Source organism: Pelophylax lessonae, assembly GCF_965119305.1.
Source record: "Pelophylax lessonae genome assembly, chromosome: 5".
Classification (NCBI taxonomy): domain Eukaryota; kingdom Metazoa; phylum Chordata; class Amphibia; order Anura; family Ranidae; genus Pelophylax; species Pelophylax lessonae.
The window spans coordinates 67,558,872-67,580,160 of NC_138772.1; the positions used below are offsets into that span (position 1 = coordinate 67,558,872).

Here is a 21,289-nt window from a genome sequence, read left to right on the forward strand (position 1 = left end):
AACAGAAATTTGGCTGATTTGCTCATCAACAGTGGAAATATAGGAACCAAAATGCTAAAAAGTAGGTTAACAATTATCCCTACTCTCTTGGGGTCAGTAGTGGGGGAGCTGTTGTCTTTCTTTCCTTTTCTTCCCCAGGAACACAATCCCTAGTAGAGCAGATTTGATGTCTGATCTTGTTGGAGGTATACTATGGTTAGCCACTATGTTGGGGTTGTGGGGGAACAACATTAGGCAGTTGGCTAAGGGGACCAGACTGTATAAATCTGATCCTAATGAAACAATCACATTGATACTTGAAACACATTATGAAAACCCTTACTATTTTTTTTTCTCACTGGAACATCCTCTTTTTCTGTTTGCCCGTAACCTGATTCTGGAGAAATTAGGAAATACTTTACAAAAACTCACATTGTGAATCATTTTGGACCAAGTAGACAGCTTATTGACAAAATCAGTAGCAGTGGTTAATAAAAATTAGCTTATGGAAGCAAAATAAGAAGTGGGAGTTACTATTTGCATTAGGCCCATGTGACAGGATATTCTTATATCGTTTAGAAGCCACAACACTCATTGTACCTTTCAGTCTTTTAAAAGTTAAAGAACTGAACTGGAACTCCAGTGTGTTTGAACAGGACTTCGGTAACCAAAGGATTTAAATCTACAGCGTTGCAAGAATAATGAGATGGCTATAATGAGTTCATCCATACTACTTATACTTCTGCTTGTAATCTGGCCGACTGTTCAGCTGGGTAAGTTTTTAATGAGTCGTAGATTTGTTTACCTCTTCATATTAAGGGCAAGCAGAGGCAGCAGAATAGATGTACAGTTACAGCTTTATTCACTACCTAAGATTTTTTTTGAATATTTAGAGGTAATGAATTACCACTTTTTTTCTGACACAGCAGGTTGATTGGTTAAAAATCTTAGAATCAATTTCCTTTTCTGCACTGAAAAATACATCTACTCTACGGGGTTGATTTAATAAAACTAGAGAGTGCAAAATCTGGTGCAGCTGTGCATGGTAGCCAATCAGCTACTATCATCAATTTGTTCAATTAAGCTTTAACAAAAAACTTTGAAGCCGTTTAGTTTTTATGCAGAGCTTCACCAGAATTTGCACTCTCCAGTTTTATTAAATCAACCCCTATGCCTAATCCACCCAATGCTTTAAAGGTAACCTGTCAAATGTCAAAAAAAGAAGTTTGAGTACTGGTTTATTGCTGTCATATTTTAAAGGTGCATGTTCCAAGGCTGTCATCTTAAACTTTAAGGCAATACTTAGTGTAGTAAGTTGTTCTGTCTTTACTGACTAACAAAGTTGGGAAGTAAGGATAATAGCCCCCAGAGCTTTTACTATTAAAAAAAAAAAAAAGAAAAAAACAATTCAGTGATGGCAGTTACTGATTTCCCAAACATTCTATTTTAGTTGTGTCCCAATGGGCAAGAACTTACATTGTTGCTGGTAGATCTAAAGGAGTTTGCACAATCAGACTGCCGTGTATACAATCAACGTATGCAGGGCCGGCCCTTCCATGGGTCCCACTGGGTCCATTGGACCCAGGCAGCACTTGGAGAGGGGCGGCATATTGACTCCCAAAATTTTTTTTCCAGCACTTTTGTGTGTCATAAGTTTGTGGGGCGTTACGGACGGCATTTCCCCATCTCATACTGCTGCCTGTAGTGCAAACTGATGAGTATGTGGAGGCGGAGTGTTTCCTACGAGGAACGTCCCTCGCGTGAGTGTGGTGTGCCCAATGACGTCAGACATCAGCGCACTCTACCTCACGCAGGGCAGGCTGGATCTTCCAGGGCCGTGGGCACGACAGACACAGGATTGACAGACAGTGGGTGTTTGGTGGACCAGTCCTGTGGTGAGTTATGGAAGAAGATAACAGTATATAATATAGTGTATAATATTTTCTAAATGTTATATTTATATAAAATAATGGATGTGGGGGCCTTTTGTTGGGCGTGATTTTTTTTTTGTTTTGGGAGGGGGGCAGCATTTCATTCTTGGACCCAGGCAGCACAATGTCTTGGGCCAGCTCTGAGCTTATGAAATACATTTTTAAATGGATAAAGAGCTTTGTGTGAACTAACTGTGGCTTGGTTAGGCTACCTGTTTCTTAAAAACAATACTTTTATTAGGCCTCTTTCACACGGGCGTTCCGTATGTCCGTATATCACCCCATCCATTTGCGGGTGATATACGGACATAATGCATGTCAATGGGATTGCGATTACGATTTGCGTCTTTTCAGTTCTGTTCCGTTTTTTGGAACGGAACAGAACCCTATTTTTCTTCCGTTTAAAAAACGGAAAGGACGCAAAATCGAATCTCATCCGCTGACATCCGCAATCCCATAGACATACACGGATGGGATGATATGCGGACATACGGACCGGATGACACAAGTGTCATCCGTGTCTGTAAACAAAAAAAAAAAAGTGACTGAACGGACTACAAAAACGGAGAGCCCGTGTGAACGAGGCCTTAACCTCCTAGGCGGTAATCCCGAGCGTGACTCGGGGTTGGTTTTTCATATCAGGAGCGGTAACCCCGAGTCACGCTCGGGGTGGATTGCAGAGAGCGCAGCGGTGTTCTCTTACCTTATCCTGGCGATCCAGCGATGATCTCTCATTGCTGAGATCGCCAGCCGAGAGTCCCGCCGCTCCTCCGTCCTCCGTCGGTCTGATCACTTCCTAGTTCCGTTCCCTGCAGCAGCAATGCTACATGGGAGCGGAACTAGGGAGGGAAATTCAAAAAAAAAAAACGTTGCACAAAACACAAAACACATTTTGTATTATATATATATATATATATATATATATGCATATATATATATATGCATATATGAATATATATATATATATATATACACACCGGTATATATATATATATATATATATATATATATATATATATATATATATATATATATATATATGCACACACACACATATATATATATACGTATATAAAATTATATTATTGATTCAATTATAATTCATGCGTTATATATTATATATATATATATACACACACATATATCTATAATATATAATGCATGAATTATAATCTAATCAATAATATAATTTTATTATATATATTATATATTAAATAATAAAATAATATTATTGATTCGATTATAATTCACGTGTTTGTGTTTCAAATTTATCACATCTGGGATGTCTACTAGAGTCTTGTTTTGGTCAGGTTTAAGTCAGTAATTACTAAGAATTGTAGGCCTATAATACATAACGCCAAATTTCCATGAAAACAATTGTACCGCTTTTGGTATGTAATTCCTGACATAATCATACTGCCAGGGAGGTTAAATGTAAATTTTTATGGCTTCAAGGTGATCAGATATACCAAATTTAAAGTGGTAGTAAACCATGGCAGTTTAAAAAAACACCTGTAAGGCAATTGCTTTACTACAGCTTTAGGGGTATACTTATGTGTACTTGGAACACCTGAACTTTCCTCTAATGAAAACAAAAAAGTGGGTTGATTTACTAAAGGCAGAGCTTAGTTAATTAGGTAAATCTTCACTTTGCAAAGAATACTCAATCACATGCAAGAAAAAAAAAAACTGAATTTTTGCTTGCAGATGATTGGATGAGGGAAGTCAGCAGAGCTTTGATCATTTACTAAGCTCTGGAGCAACTGCACTTTGCACAGTCTATTTGCCTTTAGTAAACCAACACCAAAGTGTTTAACCACCGAGTGTTAAGGCTCGTAAACACTATTTTCGTACGATTTTCGTATAGTGTGTACAGAACTTTCCACAGATGATTCAGAATTTTCTTAGGAAAGTTCTCGAAGGGACAAACTCCAAAAAATTTTCCGTACGGGAAAAAACAAATGATTTTTGTTTAATGTGTACCGTTTTCGTACGATTTTTGTACAAGAAAAATCAGAAAAGAAAGACTGCGCATGATCAGAAACAATAAACAACAAAAAAAGCCTTTGTCGTAGAAGAATTTTCATACGAATTTTCGTAAGAAAATTCTTTCATTGGATCCGATTTGCTGTGAAACAACGAGGAAAATCGGACAATCGTTGGCCCGATTTTCTTATAGTGTGTACCCCACTTTAGTATCTAGATGTAATGTGCTGCCATCTGTTGCAGTTAGTAGGCTATGCTAGACCTCTTCATTAAGCTATTAATTAAAAAAACAAAAAATTATCTTGTGCTCGGTATACTTACAAGGGAACAGCAGCACATTAAACATCCACAAAATACAGGATCAAAAAATTCTAAATAGAAAAAAATAACTGTGCTATTCATTTAAAATATTGATCAAGTCATACAGGAAATTATATAAAAATCTGCACAATTCATAAATAAATATTGCTTGGTAAGTGCACACGGTAACAACAAAAACTCAGCACAGTATATGAGTGAATATGAAATTAACAATACATTGTGTAGCCGAAAACTTCATATAAAGTGAATGCAAGTCCCTTTAAATGTGCAGGAAGTTATTGAGTAAAATCGAATCAAACTTGTTCACGTGGCAAGTGATGTGCTTAAAACACGCTACCCACAAGTGTTAACTTTGATGTATCACACCCAAATAGTGCTCAAACTTCTTTGATTATGATCTATACATTTTACCTCCATTTCTGCTTCAGGGTGCAGATGTGGTCATTTTGCTGGATGCTGATACTCGGGTATCTGTCGTGACTGAGGCTGTGGCATTACTATTTCCTATGTGCTATTGATCTCTTATAATCTGGAGATCAATTAACCGGCAAGGAGTTTGAGCACTGTTTTTAAGTGTGATACACCAAAGTTAAGACTTGTGTACAGCATGTTTTGGGCACATCACTTTTTGTGTGAACAAGTGTGACCTGATTTTACTCAAGAACTTTCTTCACATTTAAAATGAATTGCACTAATTTTATATGACATTTTCAAGCTGCATTAAAATATATTAATGATTTCATATTCACCTATATGGACTGTTAGGGGTAGTAAGCACAGATTGAGTACCTAAAAATCAGGATAGAGTTAGTGAAAGCTCTGACATTAACAACCAGTTTCATAAGTCAGTAGTCTGTCAGTAGTCTGATGATGATGGCATGGTACTGGATGAGCAATTGTTGTGGTCAGGAGCCAAGCCGTTGTCAGTAACAATATTGTCAAAGAGCAATAGCAAATTCGTAGACAGGAGCATGGTCAACAGATCTTTTAGGACAGTAACAGGGGTCTCCATAACAAAGTTACCCTTTCAGAAGACAAGATAAAGTTGGTAAAACAGCTAAAGTAACAACAAATAGGAAAAACAGACAGGACCACAGGATGAACAGGCAAGGGATAACACTCTTGAAGTTATAAATTCATAGTTAGGCTCTTAATCAGGTACTTAGCATCAAGAACCACATATAAAACAAAATGGTCTGGCAACATACTGATGGCCATACAGTGGTAGATTTTTAAGTCGTTTGTATGAAAAATCTCATCAGTAGATTTTGATAATGCCAATAGAGACCTGATGCATGTTTTTTGAAAGTACTTGAAAATTGAATTTGCTTGTAAGTTTCAGTTTTGGTATGGATGGAATTTTGCAAATGAAAACCACCTTCGCTGCTAGAAATTATTTTGTTTTAAGAAAATAAATTCTATACTGCTTCTGAATGTTCTGAAAATGAAAAATTTAGAACCAAATTCTAGTAGTGTATGGCCAGCTTTATAATGCACATGTACCGAACACAAGGCCGGGGGCAGAATCCGACCCTCCAGGCCATATCATGTGGCCCTCGTACCTCTCCTGCAGCTTTTGCACTCCCTCGTCTCTGTCCCCACCTTGTCTCAGCAGTCAGCAGCAGGGAGGAGTATAGAACTAAAGCAGATCCTGTGCTTCTCTGTGCAATCATAGTACCCCTTCATCTCTGCCTCCCCTGGTCTCAGCATTTAGCAGAGTCCAGCTGCTGACTCTAGACCTCTTTTGGTCCTTCTCCAGACCATGCACTTTCTGCTTCCCAGCTTTGCCCCCAGCTTCTTTCTGGCATCAGCACATGATAAGGGGGGGGGGGGTGCACTGTGATGTGAGGAATGGTGGGGGACTCTTGACTTCTGATGGTGGGGGAGCTTTGGGCATCTAGTCTTACATATACAGCCGGCCCTTTGAGGACAACCATAATGCTGATGAACTGAGTTTGACACCTGTAAGGGATACAGATCCAATGAATGGGGAAGCTGTGGAACTTGGTAAAGCAACTGTGTACTGCATATGTGCTGGAAAAATGATAAATTCCCAAATCCATAGGACCAAGTAAAGTGGCAATAACTGGTAACTGGTAAAATAATTGGATTTTAATCCTGCGCAAAAGGTATAGGTATGATAATATACAAGAATAAATAAATAAAAAATGGAGCTGCTGCCCACCCGTCTCCTTCCCCTGAGGAAAGTAGGTAATAAAATCAGAAATTAGTGGGTTTTGGCGCTGCTCTATACCGATAGTTGGTATCCTCACAACTGTGCTACAATTAGTACACAATCTAAATACTATTCTAACAAAGATATGATCTAAAAAGTCTTTGATGGAATCTTAAATATTTCCTAATAAAAACATCCGTGTGCTCCAAATGGGTGTAAAATTATATTTGTGTTTGATCTCTAAAGTGACTGTGTGCTTAGATTTTTTTTTTTGTTTTCAATCTTATTTTTATTAGAAAATACAAGTAAACACAAGAAAAAAGGGAAGACAAAAATTCTCTCCAGAACCATCTTACTTAATACTACGTAACATAATACCAAGTATTTCATGTTAATGTTAGAAACATAGATATCAAACATTTAATATCTATCAAACATTATAGCTACATAGAGTACTTTATCTTACAAAACCTTAATATATTGTAGTAAGACCAACTCATATCATAATTATAATCCCATAACTAAATACTTCTCTGAGTATATCACTTAATCCTGATTTACAAATATGTCAAAATGTCTTAGTTGGCTTAACCACTTAAGCCCCGGAGGATTTGGCTGCTAAAAGACCAGGGGGTTTTTTGCGATTTTTTACTGCGTGACTTTGACTGACAATTGCGCGGTCGTGCGACGCTGTACCTAAACGAATTTCACGTCCTTTTTTTCCCACAAACAGAGCTTTCTTTTGGTGGTATTTCATCACCTGTGCGATTTTTTGATCATGCGCTCTAAACAAAAAAAGAGCGTAATTTTTGCAAAAATAACAATATTTTTCACATTTTTTTATATGAAATTCCCCCCCAAAAAAATTTAAAAATCAAAATTTTTTAACATTTTCGGCCAAATTGTTTTACGCTACATATGTTTGGTAAAAAAAATCGCAAAAAGCGTATTTTGATTGGTTTGCGCAAAAGTTATCGCGTTTACTAACAAAGGGAAAGATTTTTGTCATTTTTGTTTTTTTTTTTAACGAGTAATGGCGGCGATCTGCGATTTTTTTTTGCGGTACTGCGACATTGCGGCGGACAGATCGGACCCTTGACTGATATTTTTGACACTTTTGGGGGTACCAGTGACATTACTGCAGTAATCAGTGCTATATATATCTATCTATATATATATATATATATATGCACTGTTACTGCAAAAATGACACTGGCAGGGAAGGAGTTAACTTTATTGGACAGGGAGGGGTTAAGTGTGTCCTAGGGGCGTGTTTCTAACTGTGCAGGGACATGGCTATTGCTGTAAAAGCAAAGATCAACGGTTCTACATAGTAGAACCGTCAGATCTTCATTTTTACACCAGGGAGAATGACGGGCGGCTTGTTTACATAAGCCGCTCCGCCTTTCTCCCTTCACAGGAGTGATCGTAGTGTGACCGGCGGACACCGAGTCCGCCAGACACACGCACTGACTTGTCTGTGAACGAGCCGCGGCGGGCGCGCGCCTCGGCGGGCGCGCGCCCGCCCGCCCGCAATAGGCTCGCAAGTCAGTGACAGGCGAGTGACATATCCATATGTCACTCTGCCTGGCCGGGGCTGACCGCCGCAGTATATAGTCATGCGGCGGTCGGCAACCGGTTAATGACATGATGTAAAACACTCTTGACCGAACAGGGGGAAAAAGAAAAAAAGAAAAAAATATATAATTAGAAATAAATAAATAAGAATAATAAAAAAAACACAAAAAATATGCACAGAAAGTACGCACTCCGCTATGATGATAGATCAGTGACCCATTTGACAAACTCGGCTGAATCCCGAAATTCAGCCCACACGGACCAAGTATTCGCGAAACGTTTCAAATCATCAAGTTCTTGCGCAAGTAAACGTTCCAAGGCTTTAATTTTATCCACCTCTGTCGCCCACTCCATCAGAGAGGGCACTTCTGATTGTCTCCAGTATCTAGGGATCACATTTCTCATAGCAGCCAAAAAATGGCGTAGGATATCTAATTTAACTAACCATAGAGGTCCCGGTATCAAGGATAACAGAGATATCTCAGGGGAAGGAGTCATTGTGGTCTCTGTCAACCTGCAGTACAAAACAAAAACATTTTCCCATAACTTCAGGATTTGGTGGCAGTGCCACCATATATGTAGCATTGTGCCCCTATCTGAGGAACATCTCCAACATACCTCGGACGCTGTAGAATCGATATATTTGATAGTAGCCGAGCATCGATACCATCTTGTTAGTAGTTTAAACCCCTTTTCTTGAATCCTAATATCCACAGAAAATCCATGGGTTAAAACAAAGCATTTATGCCAGTCCAAAGGGGATAAAGCATGCCCGAGTTCCCGTTCCCACACCCTAGTGTAGAAAAGGAATTCTGGGCTAAAGGCCATAATCAGTAATCCATATAAAGAAGAGAGTACATGCTTAGGGGGGTCTGTATGAAGAAGCATACCCATGTGTGCTTAGATTTAGTTATATAAATAAGCTGTGTTTAAAAGCACACTTCTATTAAGAGTTCTCTGAATCCACAGTTTCAATATATAATGTTGATAAATAAATTGGTGTCCGGGTCTCTCCCTCCGGATCCGTGCTCATCAGGTTTGTGTTGTTACAATGGAAAGACAATCAATGCCAATAGCCCATAGTGTACTAGTAAAATATAGTTAATTTAAAAAACACATTCACTTACTAATCAAACAACGATGTTTTGTGTGTGTGTGGAGATGCGACTCTTGCACATCTTGTTGCATGTATGCGTTCCTTGATCATCCGATCGAGGGCGAATACAGCTGCACAAAATGTAAGCATGTTGCTTCCCTGGAAGCTCAGGTCCTGAATCTAGGGAAGCAACTGGCAACACTGAGAAGAATCTCAATACTAAAAGAGAGTTGGGAACTTACCCGGCATGTGTCTGCACAAAGGCGGGTGGAGAATGATACAAGGGATCAGGCACCAGAGCAGAGTAGTTGGGTTACTGTTAGGAAGGGTAGAGGGGAAAGAGTCAAGGAGGCCGGTCCTGGGCTGGAACATCCCAATAAATACGCCCTGTTGCGTGATGTTGGAAAAAGCAGTCAGGGACCTGCATTGCTGGAGCAGAGCAACGCCCCAAGCTGCCAGGGGAATAACTTCTCCAGTAAGGGTGGGAGAGAGGCTAAGGGTAAGGAAAGACAGATTCTGGTGGTAGGGGACTCAATTATTAGAAGGACAGAAAAAAAAGAAGGACAGAGAGGGCATTCTGTCCCAAAGACCGTAAGCGCTGAACAGTATGCTGTTTACTGGGCGCTCGGGTTCGGCACATCACAGATCTGTTGGACAGATTATTGGGTGGGGCTGGGGAGGACCCAGCTGACATGGTACATGTGGGTACCAATGGCAAAGTTAGAGGAAGGTGGAGAGTCCTAAAAAACTATTTCAGGGACTTAGGAGCTAAATTGAGGAGTAGGACCTCCAAGGTAGTATTCTTGGAAATACAACCTGTACCTTGAGCAACACCAGAGAGGCAGCGGGAAATTAGGGAAGTTAATAAGTGGCTGAGGAACTAGTGTAGAAAGGAGGGGTTCCTCAAGAACTGGGCTGACTTTTCATTCGGTTTCTGGCTCTTTAAAAGGGACAGACTACACCTAAATGGGAAGGGTGCAGCTGTACTGGGAGAGAAGATGGCCAAAAAGTTATAGGGGCTTTTAAACTAGGTGATGGGGGGTCCAGATGTAGAGCTAGCCTGCGGGGAACAAGGTTCAAGCAGGCAATATTGGAGGCATTAGTGGTAGGGTGACCAGAGATCCAAAGCCCAAGGTAGGTAAGTTGACAAATCCAAACTGCAGCCTCATAATATCTAACAAGGGTATAGTATAGGCACCCCCCTCACCCCCAACCAGAGGGAGGAGGGGGAGGCGGACCTCCTATCACAGCTTGGAATGGCAGCAAGGATGGGAAATGTCATTATAATGGGGGATTTTATTTATCCAGATATAGACTGGGCAGAAGGAACCGCACATTCGTATAAGGCTTGCCATTTCCTAAAAGTTTTGCAGGACAACTTCATGGGTCAGTTGGTGAACGCACCAACGAGAAACAATGCGTTACTAGACCGACTAATTATGAATAAAACAGACCTGATTGCGGATGTAGAAATAAGGGGCAACTTAGAAAACAGTGACCATAGGTCAATTAGTTTAAGTATAAATCACAGAAATGGGAAACATAAGGGTAATACATAGACACTGAACTTCAAAAGAGACAATTTCCCTAAACTTCGCTCTATGCTAGACGATATTAAATGGGATAGAATCCTGGGAACAAAAACACTGGGGAAAAATGGGTGTGCTTTATGTACATTCCTAATAAAGGTATTGGCCAGTGCATTCTGACAGGGAATACATTTAAAAGAGCTAAAATAAACCCTGGGTGGCTAAACTCCAATGGAAAAATGCATATAAAAACAAAAGAAAAGGCCTTCAAGAAATGCAAACCAGAGGGGTCATTGGCAGCATTCCAGCACTACAAAGAATACAAAGGGAAATGTAAGAGGGGGAGGAGCTCAGGCATGATGACGCTCACACCCATTCTGGAGTAGGCAAGCCGCTGCCCAAACTACGCTGCTGCCCGATGCACTCCACGGCCCACACCGAAGAGAGACGGCTCCCTTCAGTGTGCTGCTGGAACCCGAGCCTCTGATCCACCTTGGCCCTGGTCCATCTGATCCCCTCACCGCCGCATGGGTTACCGGATTCCCCTCCACCCCCACTGGTGGAAGCTGTGGATGAAGAGGAGACCTAATCACCCCACACTGAAGGATCAGAAGTGGTAAGCCTGCCTTCAGGTAGACTTGGGTAAAGCTGTCAGAGAGAGCTTTCTGAGGGGCAAAGGCCAGGGTGAAGACCCCTGAACTAGTTTAAGGGAAAGGACTGTTTCAGAGAGAAATGTCCTCCTATAACAATTAACAGAGGGCCCCCTGCTGCTGTATACTTTGCCTGACTGCTGTATACTCTATAGCCATTTCACTTATGTGCTTAGTTGTAAGCTCCACTTCTTGACTTAAAGGGACTGAGCTTATTTTTGACCTCTGTCAGGCCGTGCCATATTGCTTTGAATATTAAACTGTCCATCATCGGCACTTTACCACTTTTTCCTGGTGGTAATTATTTTCTTTGTTGCCTAGGCATCCTTTTATTTTTGGGTCCTCCACTCCTCACCTTACAGTTGATACCATCTGGGGCCAAGGATGAGAGGCAAATCAAAAGCCAGCAAAGTAATCCAACCCACCCCTAGCCCAGGAGGCATACAGCGATATATGACAGCAGAGACCAGTATGGTGGAAGAAAGGCTTGATAGCCCTAGACAATGGGCTCCAAGGCGGACTGGGATGGGAAAGCAAAGACCTATAACAGAGGAGCTTTCAGTGAGGAGGATCAACGGCCTAGGGGCAATTAGACCAAAAAGTACTGGAGGGGCCCCTCAAGGGGGACCTAAGGCGCAAAGTGGGGGCTCTAAAGGGGAGAGTTCAGTCTTAGCAGCAGAAGGAGATGGCGGCCTGAAGGATCCCCAAGCAAGCCTACCTCTTATTAAAGAAGCATTAGCGGGACTGCTTGCTAAAATGGAAACATCGTTGAAATTGGCTATAGCAGCAGTCTGGGCAGATACTGGACAGGTACTCTGCCGTGTGGAGGAAGTGGAGAGGAGAATAAATGTACATGACCGATTACTGGATGATCTGAGCAAACAGATGAAGCTACTGCAGAGAGCTAATCGTTCCCTACTATGTAAATTAGAAGACCAGGAGAATCGAAGTCGAATGAAAAATATGCAAATTAATGGCTTACCAGAGAAACAGGAGGAGGAAGACCTGATCACATTAGTGCGGGGTCTCTTTAATCCTATGCTGGGAAAGAATCCCCCAGAAACCTTAAAAATCGACACGAGTGCACAAGGTGGGAGGATATCAAAGCCAGGGTGGGGGCGCCCTAAGAGATGTGATCGTGAGGTTTTACTATGTAGAAGAAAAGATGACACTTATGGAAAAAGCCCAGAATGCCTCAGGGATTACTCTTGAGGGAGTAAATCTACAGCTATACACTGATCTGTCAGCCGAAACTCTAGCAAGAAGGAGACTTCTTAAACCCCTGATAGATCAGCTGCGAGCTTCCAATATCTCCTGTCGTTGGCGTTTCTCGCCCTGCCTCAAAGGGAAAAAAGACGGCCGCAAGGAGGTTTTGAGATTCCCAGAAGATTTGGGAGAATTCTGCAAGAAATTGAATCTACCACTCCCGGGCTGGGACGGGCCAATCATGTTGAGGGAGGAGTGGTGGTCTTGGGTGGAGAGAGGAGCGTTAGGAAGGAGGGGAGAGTAGGAGGATGAGGGGGAGGAGGGGGGGCGAGTGGGGGAGGGGGGAGGGAACATGACGTTATCTTTTGTCCTTCCTCCCTCTCCCCCCTCCTCTCTCATCTCTTCTCCCATCCCTTTTTCCTTCTTGGGGTGGTGGTGGGGAGGAGAGGGCTGGAGGGCTTGTTGATCCAACGGGTGGGGTTGGGTCAGAGTGTCGGAGTGGTTGCCCCCTGGGAAGGTATGGATGGGAGGCGACACAAGGTTCGTACAAGGAATAAGATCTGGACAATTGTCCAGCCTTTCAGAGGGGGTTAACCTCTTGGGAAGGGTGTTGGGTGGGGGTTTCTTTTTTTTTTCTCTCTCTCTTCCTCTTCATACAGGACCTCTCTCCGGGAAAAGGATATGTTAGCTGCTCCTGTGGCTCCCCATGGCTTTGGTTAATCTATCTAATATCATATAATGTTAGGGGTTGGAATACACCTAGCAAAAGGCATAAGGTAACTAAAGAACTGCATCATTATGGGACAGGAGTGGCCTGTTTACAAGAAACACATATCACACATTCCTCAGGGATTAAATTGTCATCCCGCCTTTTCCCTATGTTGTTTTTTTGGTAACTCTGTTTCGAGTCACTCACGAGGAGTGGCGATTGGATTCGACAAAAGCCCCTTGTTCACGCTAAAGGAGCAGCTGGCAGATCCCGAGGGGAGGTTTCTGTTTATTAAGTGTAGCACCCTCCTAGGTAGGTGCTAGAGAGTGAGTATAGTTTTTGGCTCTGTCTGCCTATCAGAGGAGCAACAGGTAAATTCTATATTGCACTCTGCTTAACAGGGAGCAGGATCTGTGAGTTAGGTCTGCTCAATGTGCCCAGTGTGTGATTCATATGGTCTGGGGGAGTGTCCCCACTGTGCCCAATGGGGAGGCACATTGGACAGTGGAGGAAACCTGGCCATTGAGGACACAGGGCTTTGATACAGCCCCAGGGATTGGCACAGACTGCTGTCTCAGTGCACTGTGGGGTGTAGTATAAAAAGCCAGGGGCACAGGTGCATGAGGTCTTTGGCGGGAAGCAGAGTCCCAAAAGGAGGGTGGCGGCTGCCTCCTCTTCTGAAGTAGTTGGTGTGTGGTCACAGACAGTCGGCCTGGTGAGCCAGAGGAGTGGAGCTAAGCCCAGAGGTGCAGGAGAGCTGACTGGAGGAGTTGAGGCACTGCGAGAATCTGGAAAGCAGTATCGTGAGTACAGAGGATCTTGCCTAAGGGTCTGCCCAGGAAGGGTACCACTCCGGAGTAGTGTAGTGAGTGGACGGGTGTCAGCTGATGAAGGAAAGGGGGTACTAGGTGAGTGCCCTGAAGAGAAATACCAGAAGGAATATTTACCTCAGATTCATCCAGTGGCAGGATGAAGTAGCGGCCTTTCCGCATTCTCAAGTTAGAAGTCCTCAGAATTGTGAATAGTTCAAGTGTTGGAGTATCCCATTCATCCCTTCTCCCATCCCAATATAAAATAAAAACAACAAAAACATCAACCCCTAGACTGATCATTGATTGAGCCGAACGTAAAGTTTTAAGATTTCTGCATGCAGTTGCTACGGGTAACCCAGGGTAATCCAAAAGTGTTAAAAACCAGCAACCCCAAGGGGGCAGTGCTACATAAGGAAAAACTATTTGATATGGAGTGTACTTTTGCAAACATTTACTCCCCTAATAAAAAGCCAAATAAGTTCCTGAGAAAAACCCTGAAAAAGTTGATGATATTTAAAGAAGGGATGCTTATTGTAGTGGGAGACCTTACCATGGGGTTGGACCCATGTGTGGACTCATTGACGGGGCTTTCTCATCTCCCACTACAACAGCAGAGTGAAATTAGAAGTTTACTGGAGGAATGTCAGTTGGTGGATGCTTGGAGGGTCAGACACCCAAAACTAAGAGATTATACGTGTTATTCCTCAATACATGGCTCCTTTTTCAGGATTGATTATATTTTAATAGAGCATCAACTATTTACTTCCCTCATGGATGCACCATTAAGCCCACTGCACTCTCTGACCATGCCCCAGTGATGGCCCAGTTAGATTTACTAAGAGCAGCACCCAGAGAAAGGCCCTGGAAACTGAATGACTCGCTCATTTAGGACCCTAAGATAATTGAGACGGTGGAAAAGTAATCAGAGAGCTTTTTTGCTATTAATGATACACCAGAGATTTCACTGGCTTATATACGGGGGATATTAATAGGCATTGGGACACAAAGAAAGAGGGAAAAGAAGGAGAGGAAGAACCAGTTACTTAGGGAGATCCACATTTTTGAACAACGGACTAGACCCAATGGCATCCCAGAGCAGTGAGAACTAATTGAGAAGAGAGGGTAACTGACGGCACTTATAGAGCAGGAGACAAAAAACGCATTTCATGTAGCTATGAAAAAAAAAATACCAATGGGGAAATAAACCCGGGAAATGGCTAGCAAAAGCAGTAAGGGAGAAAAAAAAACCACATTCTATATCTTCAAGATTAAAAAAGAGAACGGGAAATAGTACATTAATCCCCAAATATCACTCAGGCATTTCACTCATACTATAGTCAGCTTTATAATGTTAGGCTGAAAGGGGAAGGTAGGGAAAGTAGAAAGTTAGATCCGGCTGTATGGGAATATCTGTGGGAGCTTGATCTCCCAAGGTTACCTAGGGAAGAGCAAGAGGACTTAAGGGCCCCATTTACACATGGGGTGGGCAATAAAGTATATCACCCTGGGTAAGAGCCCGGGCTCTGCTGGGTATTCTATTATGTATTATAAAAGGTTTCAAAAGGTTTTAGTCCCTAAATGATGTACATATTTCAATACAGTGGGGAAAGGAGAGAACTCAAGAGAAGAGTCTCTGCTCCCTTACATAACTCTCATTTTGAAGGAAGGGAAAGACCCCCATGGCACTGACAAGCTACAGACCAATTTCCCTTTTAAACGCAGACATAAAAATCTTCACTAAAACTATAGCAGAAAGACTAAAACCCTTACTGCCAAGATGGATACATAATGACCAGGTAGGTGAGAGGGGAGGGACAACTGCCTTAAGTCACTTCTTTTGATCCATGAAGTGAAAAAGAAGGGCACTCTGGCCGTGCTACTGTCAGGAGATGCCGAAAAGGCCTTCGACAGGGTCGATTGGAGCTCCATGTTAGATACTCTGAGGTACCTAGGCATCGGAGATAGGATGATGCGATGGATCTCTGCCTTCTATTGTCACCCAATGGCAAAAAAAATAGTGAATGGCAGTTTGTCCTTCCTCTTCGAGCTACATAGGCAAGGATGCCCCCTCTCCCCAATGCTGTTTGTTTTGGCCTTATAACCTCTATTGGCAGCAATCCATAAAAGCTCAGACATTAAAGGGGTGCGAGTGGGGAATAGGGAGTACAAGGTAGCCGCATATGTGGATGATGTACTATTTTTTATCTCTAACCCTTGGTTAACACTACCAAGAGTGTTGGGGGAATTAAGGAGATACGGGAAGCTATCAAAATTCAAAGTCAACATAGCTAAATTGGAGATTTTGAACATCACAATACCAAAGAGAGAACAACAGGCAATCCAGACTAAATGTCCCTTTGTATGGTGTAGAGAGGAAATGGGATGCCTTGGAATTCAATTAATGAGATCCCTAGTGACTCTGTATAAAGCCAATTACATACCCATATTGAATAAGGTGAAGGAACAACTGAACTCCCTGAGATACAGACCCCTCTCACGGTTGGGTAGAATAAACGCAGTAAAAATGAATATTCTCCCCAAGCTCATATACATATTCCAAATTGTCCCAATCACCCTCCCCCAGGCTTACTTCAGGAAGCTAAGAGCAATGGTATTAAAGCACAAATTGGGCACATAAACATCCCAGAATCACGTATACAGTATTACCAAAATAAAAAAAGGTTGGGGGGGGGGGGGGGTAGCGGCGCCAGATTTTTCAAAAATACTATCTGGCAATTTCTATAGCACAAATAGCAGACTAGATTCATAATAAGGAAGTCAAGCGTTTGGGTGGGAATTGAGTGTGCACAAATTAGGGTAGATCTGGGAAAGATGGTTTGGGTTCCACGGGTATATCAGGATTTAGCCAATAACACAAGCACATTGACCAGGAACACATTAAGGATACGGGATAGCTTATGTAGAACATTTGTGCATTTGTGGTGGGAGTGCACAAAGATACAAGTTTTTAGAAGAAAAAGGGGATGGGATATAAAAACATGCTGGTGCCTCATTTATTGAATGCAGCTAAAAGCCTGATACCGGTATTCTGGCAATTGCCAGAAGCCCTGAGTATAGGGGATTGGGACGTAAGGGCGGGTTGGGTGAGATCTATGGAAGATACAATATCCACAGCAAAGGACTCTTGTGGGAAATATGTGAACATATGGGGGGACTGGTTGAAATGTAAAAAAAACTGAGGATTATATGAAGATGCTGGGTGTTTGAGGCTGACATGAGATACAGCTTAGGAGTAAAACTACCTGGACCTCAGAGGTTGGTTTTTGAGAAATGAAGGAGGATAATAGAGAACAGAATAGGAGGGGATTTGGTTAGCAATAAATATATATATATACTTGTATACTGTAACAGTGTAAATTTGCTGTCCCCTCAAAATAACTCAACACACAGCCATTAATGTATTAACCGCTGGCAACAAAAGCGAGTACACCCCTAAGTGAAAATGTCCAAATTCGGCCCAAAGTGTCAAAATTTTGTGTGGCCACCATTCTTTTCCAGCACTGCTTTAACCCTCTTGGGCATGGAGTTCACCAGAGCTTCACAGGTTGCCACTGGAGTCTTCTCCTATTCCTTCATGATGACATCACCGAGCTGGTGGATGTTAGAGACCTTGCGCTCCTCCACCTTCCGTTTGAGGATGCCCCACAGATGCTCAATAGGGTTTAAGTCTGGTAACATTCTTGGCCAATTCATCACCTTTACACTCAGATTCTTCAGCAAGCCAGTGGTCATCTTCGAGGTTTGTTTGGGATCGTTATCATGTTGGAATACTGCCCTGCGGCCCAGTCTCCGAAGGAAGGGGATCATGCTCTGCTTCAGTATGTCACAGTAGATGTTGGCATTCATGGTTCCCTCAATGAACTGTAGCTTCCCAGTGCTGCAGCACTCATGCAGCCCCAGACCATGACACTCCCGCCACCATGCTTGACTGTAGGCAAGACACACTTGCCTTTGTACTCCTCACCTGGTTGCCCCCACACAAGCTTGACACCATCTGAACCAATTAAGTTTATTTTGGTCTCGTCAGACCACAGGACATGGTTCCAGTAATCCATGTCCTTAGTTTGCTTGTCTTCAGCAAACTGTTTGTGGGCATTCTTGTGCATCATCTTTAGAAGAGGCTTCCTACTGGGATGAAAGCCATGCAGACCAATTTAATGCAGTGTGCGGCGTATGGTCTTAGCACTGACAGGCTGAAATCCCCCCCCCCCCCCACACACCACTTCAACCTCTGCAGCAATTCTGGCAGCACTCAAAAACCTATTCCACAAATATACAACCTCTGGATATGACGCTGAGCATGTGCACTCAACTTCTTTGGTCGACATTAGCCTGAGTGGAACATGTCTTGTTATACTTCTGCATGATCTTGGCCACCGTGCTGCCACTCTGTTTCAGGGTCTTGGCAATCTTCTTATAGCCTAGGCCATCTTTATGTACAGCAAAAAATCTTTTTTTTCAGATCCTCAGAGAGTTCTTTGCCATGAGGTGCAATGTTGATGTAAGATTGGTCCTGCCCCCTGGCAGCTTCCTCCCTGGCCAGCGGCTGTGACCCCCCCCCATATATACAGAGACATCCCCCCTCCATATACACACAGAGACATCCCCCCTCCATATACACACACAGAGACATCCCCACTCCATATACACAGAGACAACCCCCCCCTCATATACACACACAGAGACACCCCCCTCATATACACACACAGAGACATCCCCCCCTCATATACACACAGAGACACCCCCATCCCCTCATATACACACAGAGACCTCCCCCCCCCCATATACACACAGAGACACCCCCCCCTCATATACACACAGAGACATCCCTCCCCCTCCATATACACATAGAGACACCCCCCCTCCATATACACACAGAGACATCCCCCCCTCCATATACACACATAGACATCCCCCCTCCATATACACACAGAGACATCCCCCTCATATACACACACAGAGACATCCCCCCCTCATATACACACAGAGACACCCCCCTCCCCCCATATACACACAGAGACGTCCCCCCCCCATATACACACAGAGATATCCCCCCCTCATATACACACAGAGACATCCCTCCCCCTCCATATACACACAGAGACACCCCCCCTCCATATACACACAGAGACACCCCCCCTCCATATACACACAGAGACATCCCCCCCTCCATATACACACAGAGACATTCCCCCCTCATATACACACAGAGACATCCCCCCTCCATATACACACAGAGACATCCCCCCCTCCATATACACACAGAGACATCCCCCCCTCCATATACACACAGAGACATCCCCCCCTCCATATACACACAGAGACATCCCCCCCTCCATATACACACAGAGACATTCCCCCCTCATATACACACAGAGACACCCCCCCTCATATACACACAGAGACACCCCCCCTCATATACACACAGAGACATCCCCCCCTCCATATACACACAGAGACATCCCCCCTCATATACACACAGAGACATCCCCCCCTCATATACATACAGAGACATCCCCCCCATATACACACAGAGACACCCCCCCTCATATACACACAGAGACATCCCCCTCATATACACACAGAGACATCCCCCCTCATATACACACAGAGACATCCCCCCATCATATACACACAGAGACACCCCTTGAGACAGTCCTACTCCTTGGCAGGTATTCCAAAAGTTTAAGCAGATAAAAGCCTTGAACATACCTGTCTCGCAGAGAAGTCACATGTGTTGTAACCAGTTCCTGTTATTCTCTGTACCATGTGACCAAACAGTCACATGGTCTGCTGACATCACCAGGGTCCTTCTGCTGGGCAGGAACTAGCCGCTACCTTTGTCTATAAGGTAATTGGAACAAGGGAGCGGAGCCCCACATATCGGCCCCGCCCACCCCAACATCAATTCTTCATTTTGACAGCTCCACTCTTTCTTTGCGGCCGCCCAACCAATCACTGGATGGATGTTATGCTGAGGTATTTAGCCCCGACCAACCCCAGGCCTTGGGAGTGTTTCGGGGCTAATCATTTTAAAAAGGAATATGAGACCCGGGGCTTTTTGGGGGCCAACACGGGGCTATAGTCCCTGTCAGCCCCCCCCCCCCTGCCAACACTACTGCACCTACCCACACATGGTAGACCTCCAGTTACAATTGTAATAACTCCTTACAACCATGGACTTTGTTATTGGAGGGTGGATGTGATGGACAAGTGAGCAAATGGATGGGTAAAGCATGTGCAGCTGCCTTATTCCCAAATTTGTTTTTAAATACTGACAACATTGTCATTTTTACTTGTTGGTGAAGGTTTTTTTGTAATAATTGGTCTCTTTGTTTTGTATAAATTTTCAATTTAAAAAATAACCTGAATCAATACCGGAGTGTCCATATATGACCTACTTGTGGGTTGGGGGGGTTTCTTTTCCTTGCCCCTCTCTTTCCCCTCCCCCTCTTTCTCAACCCTTTTCCTTCCCCTCCCCTTTCCCTTTCCTTCCTTTCCCCCCTCTTCACCCCCTTTTTTGCCTTAACCACTTAAGCCCCAGCCCTATTTCGGACACTTTTTGTTTACAAGTTAAAAATAGTATTTTTTCCTAGAAAACTACTTAGAACCCCCAAACATTATATATATTTTTTTAGCAAAGACTCTTGAGAATAAAATGTCGGTCATTGCAATATTTTTTGTCACGCGGTATTTGCGCAGCGGTCTTTTTTTGGAAAAATGTTGAAAAATCACATTTCACTGCATTTAAAAAACACTAAACAGTAAAGTTAGCCCATTTTTTTTGTATATTGTGAAAGATGATGTCACGCTGAGTAAACAGATACCCAAAATGTTACGGTTTAAAATTGCGCACATCCGTGGGATGGCGACAAACTACGGTCAATAGAGATCTCAATAGGCGACGCTTTAAATTTTTTTAACGGTTACCAGTTTAGAGTTGGAGTTTTTTTAAATATTGCTCACGCTCTGGCGATCGCGGCGATACCTCACGTGTGGTTTGAACAGCGATTTCATTCGCGGCTCGACTTCCGTATACGTTTTTTTTGTGCACGAGCTAACGGTGACGGGGGCAGCTAAAAATGTTTTTTTTTCCTATTTATTTTTATTTTTTTTAACTTTATTACAGGTTTTTAAAAAAAAATAAAAATCTGATCACTTTTATTGCTGTCACAAGCAATGTAAACATCCCTTGTGACACCAATATGCAGTGACAGGTACTCTTTATGGAGGGATCGAGGGTCTAAAAGACCCTAGACCCCTTCACTACACTTCCATGAATGCAAAACGCCAAA

General features: G+C 43.0%; 1 protein-coding gene across 1 annotated transcript in view; it reads left to right on the forward strand.

Moving 5' to 3' along the window:
* Window positions 1–668: 668 nt before the first annotated feature.
* Window positions 669–21,289, forward strand: part of LOC309556055 (macrophage mannose receptor 1-like) — a 256,698-nt gene continuing 236,077 nt past the window's right edge. Inside the window, exon 1 of the mRNA XM_082258349.1 lies at window positions 669–752. Within this exon, the coding sequence (XP_082114475.1) occupies window positions 686–752 (67 nt within the window). The 5' untranslated portion in view covers window positions 669–685. The remainder of the gene's footprint in view (window positions 753–21,289) is intronic.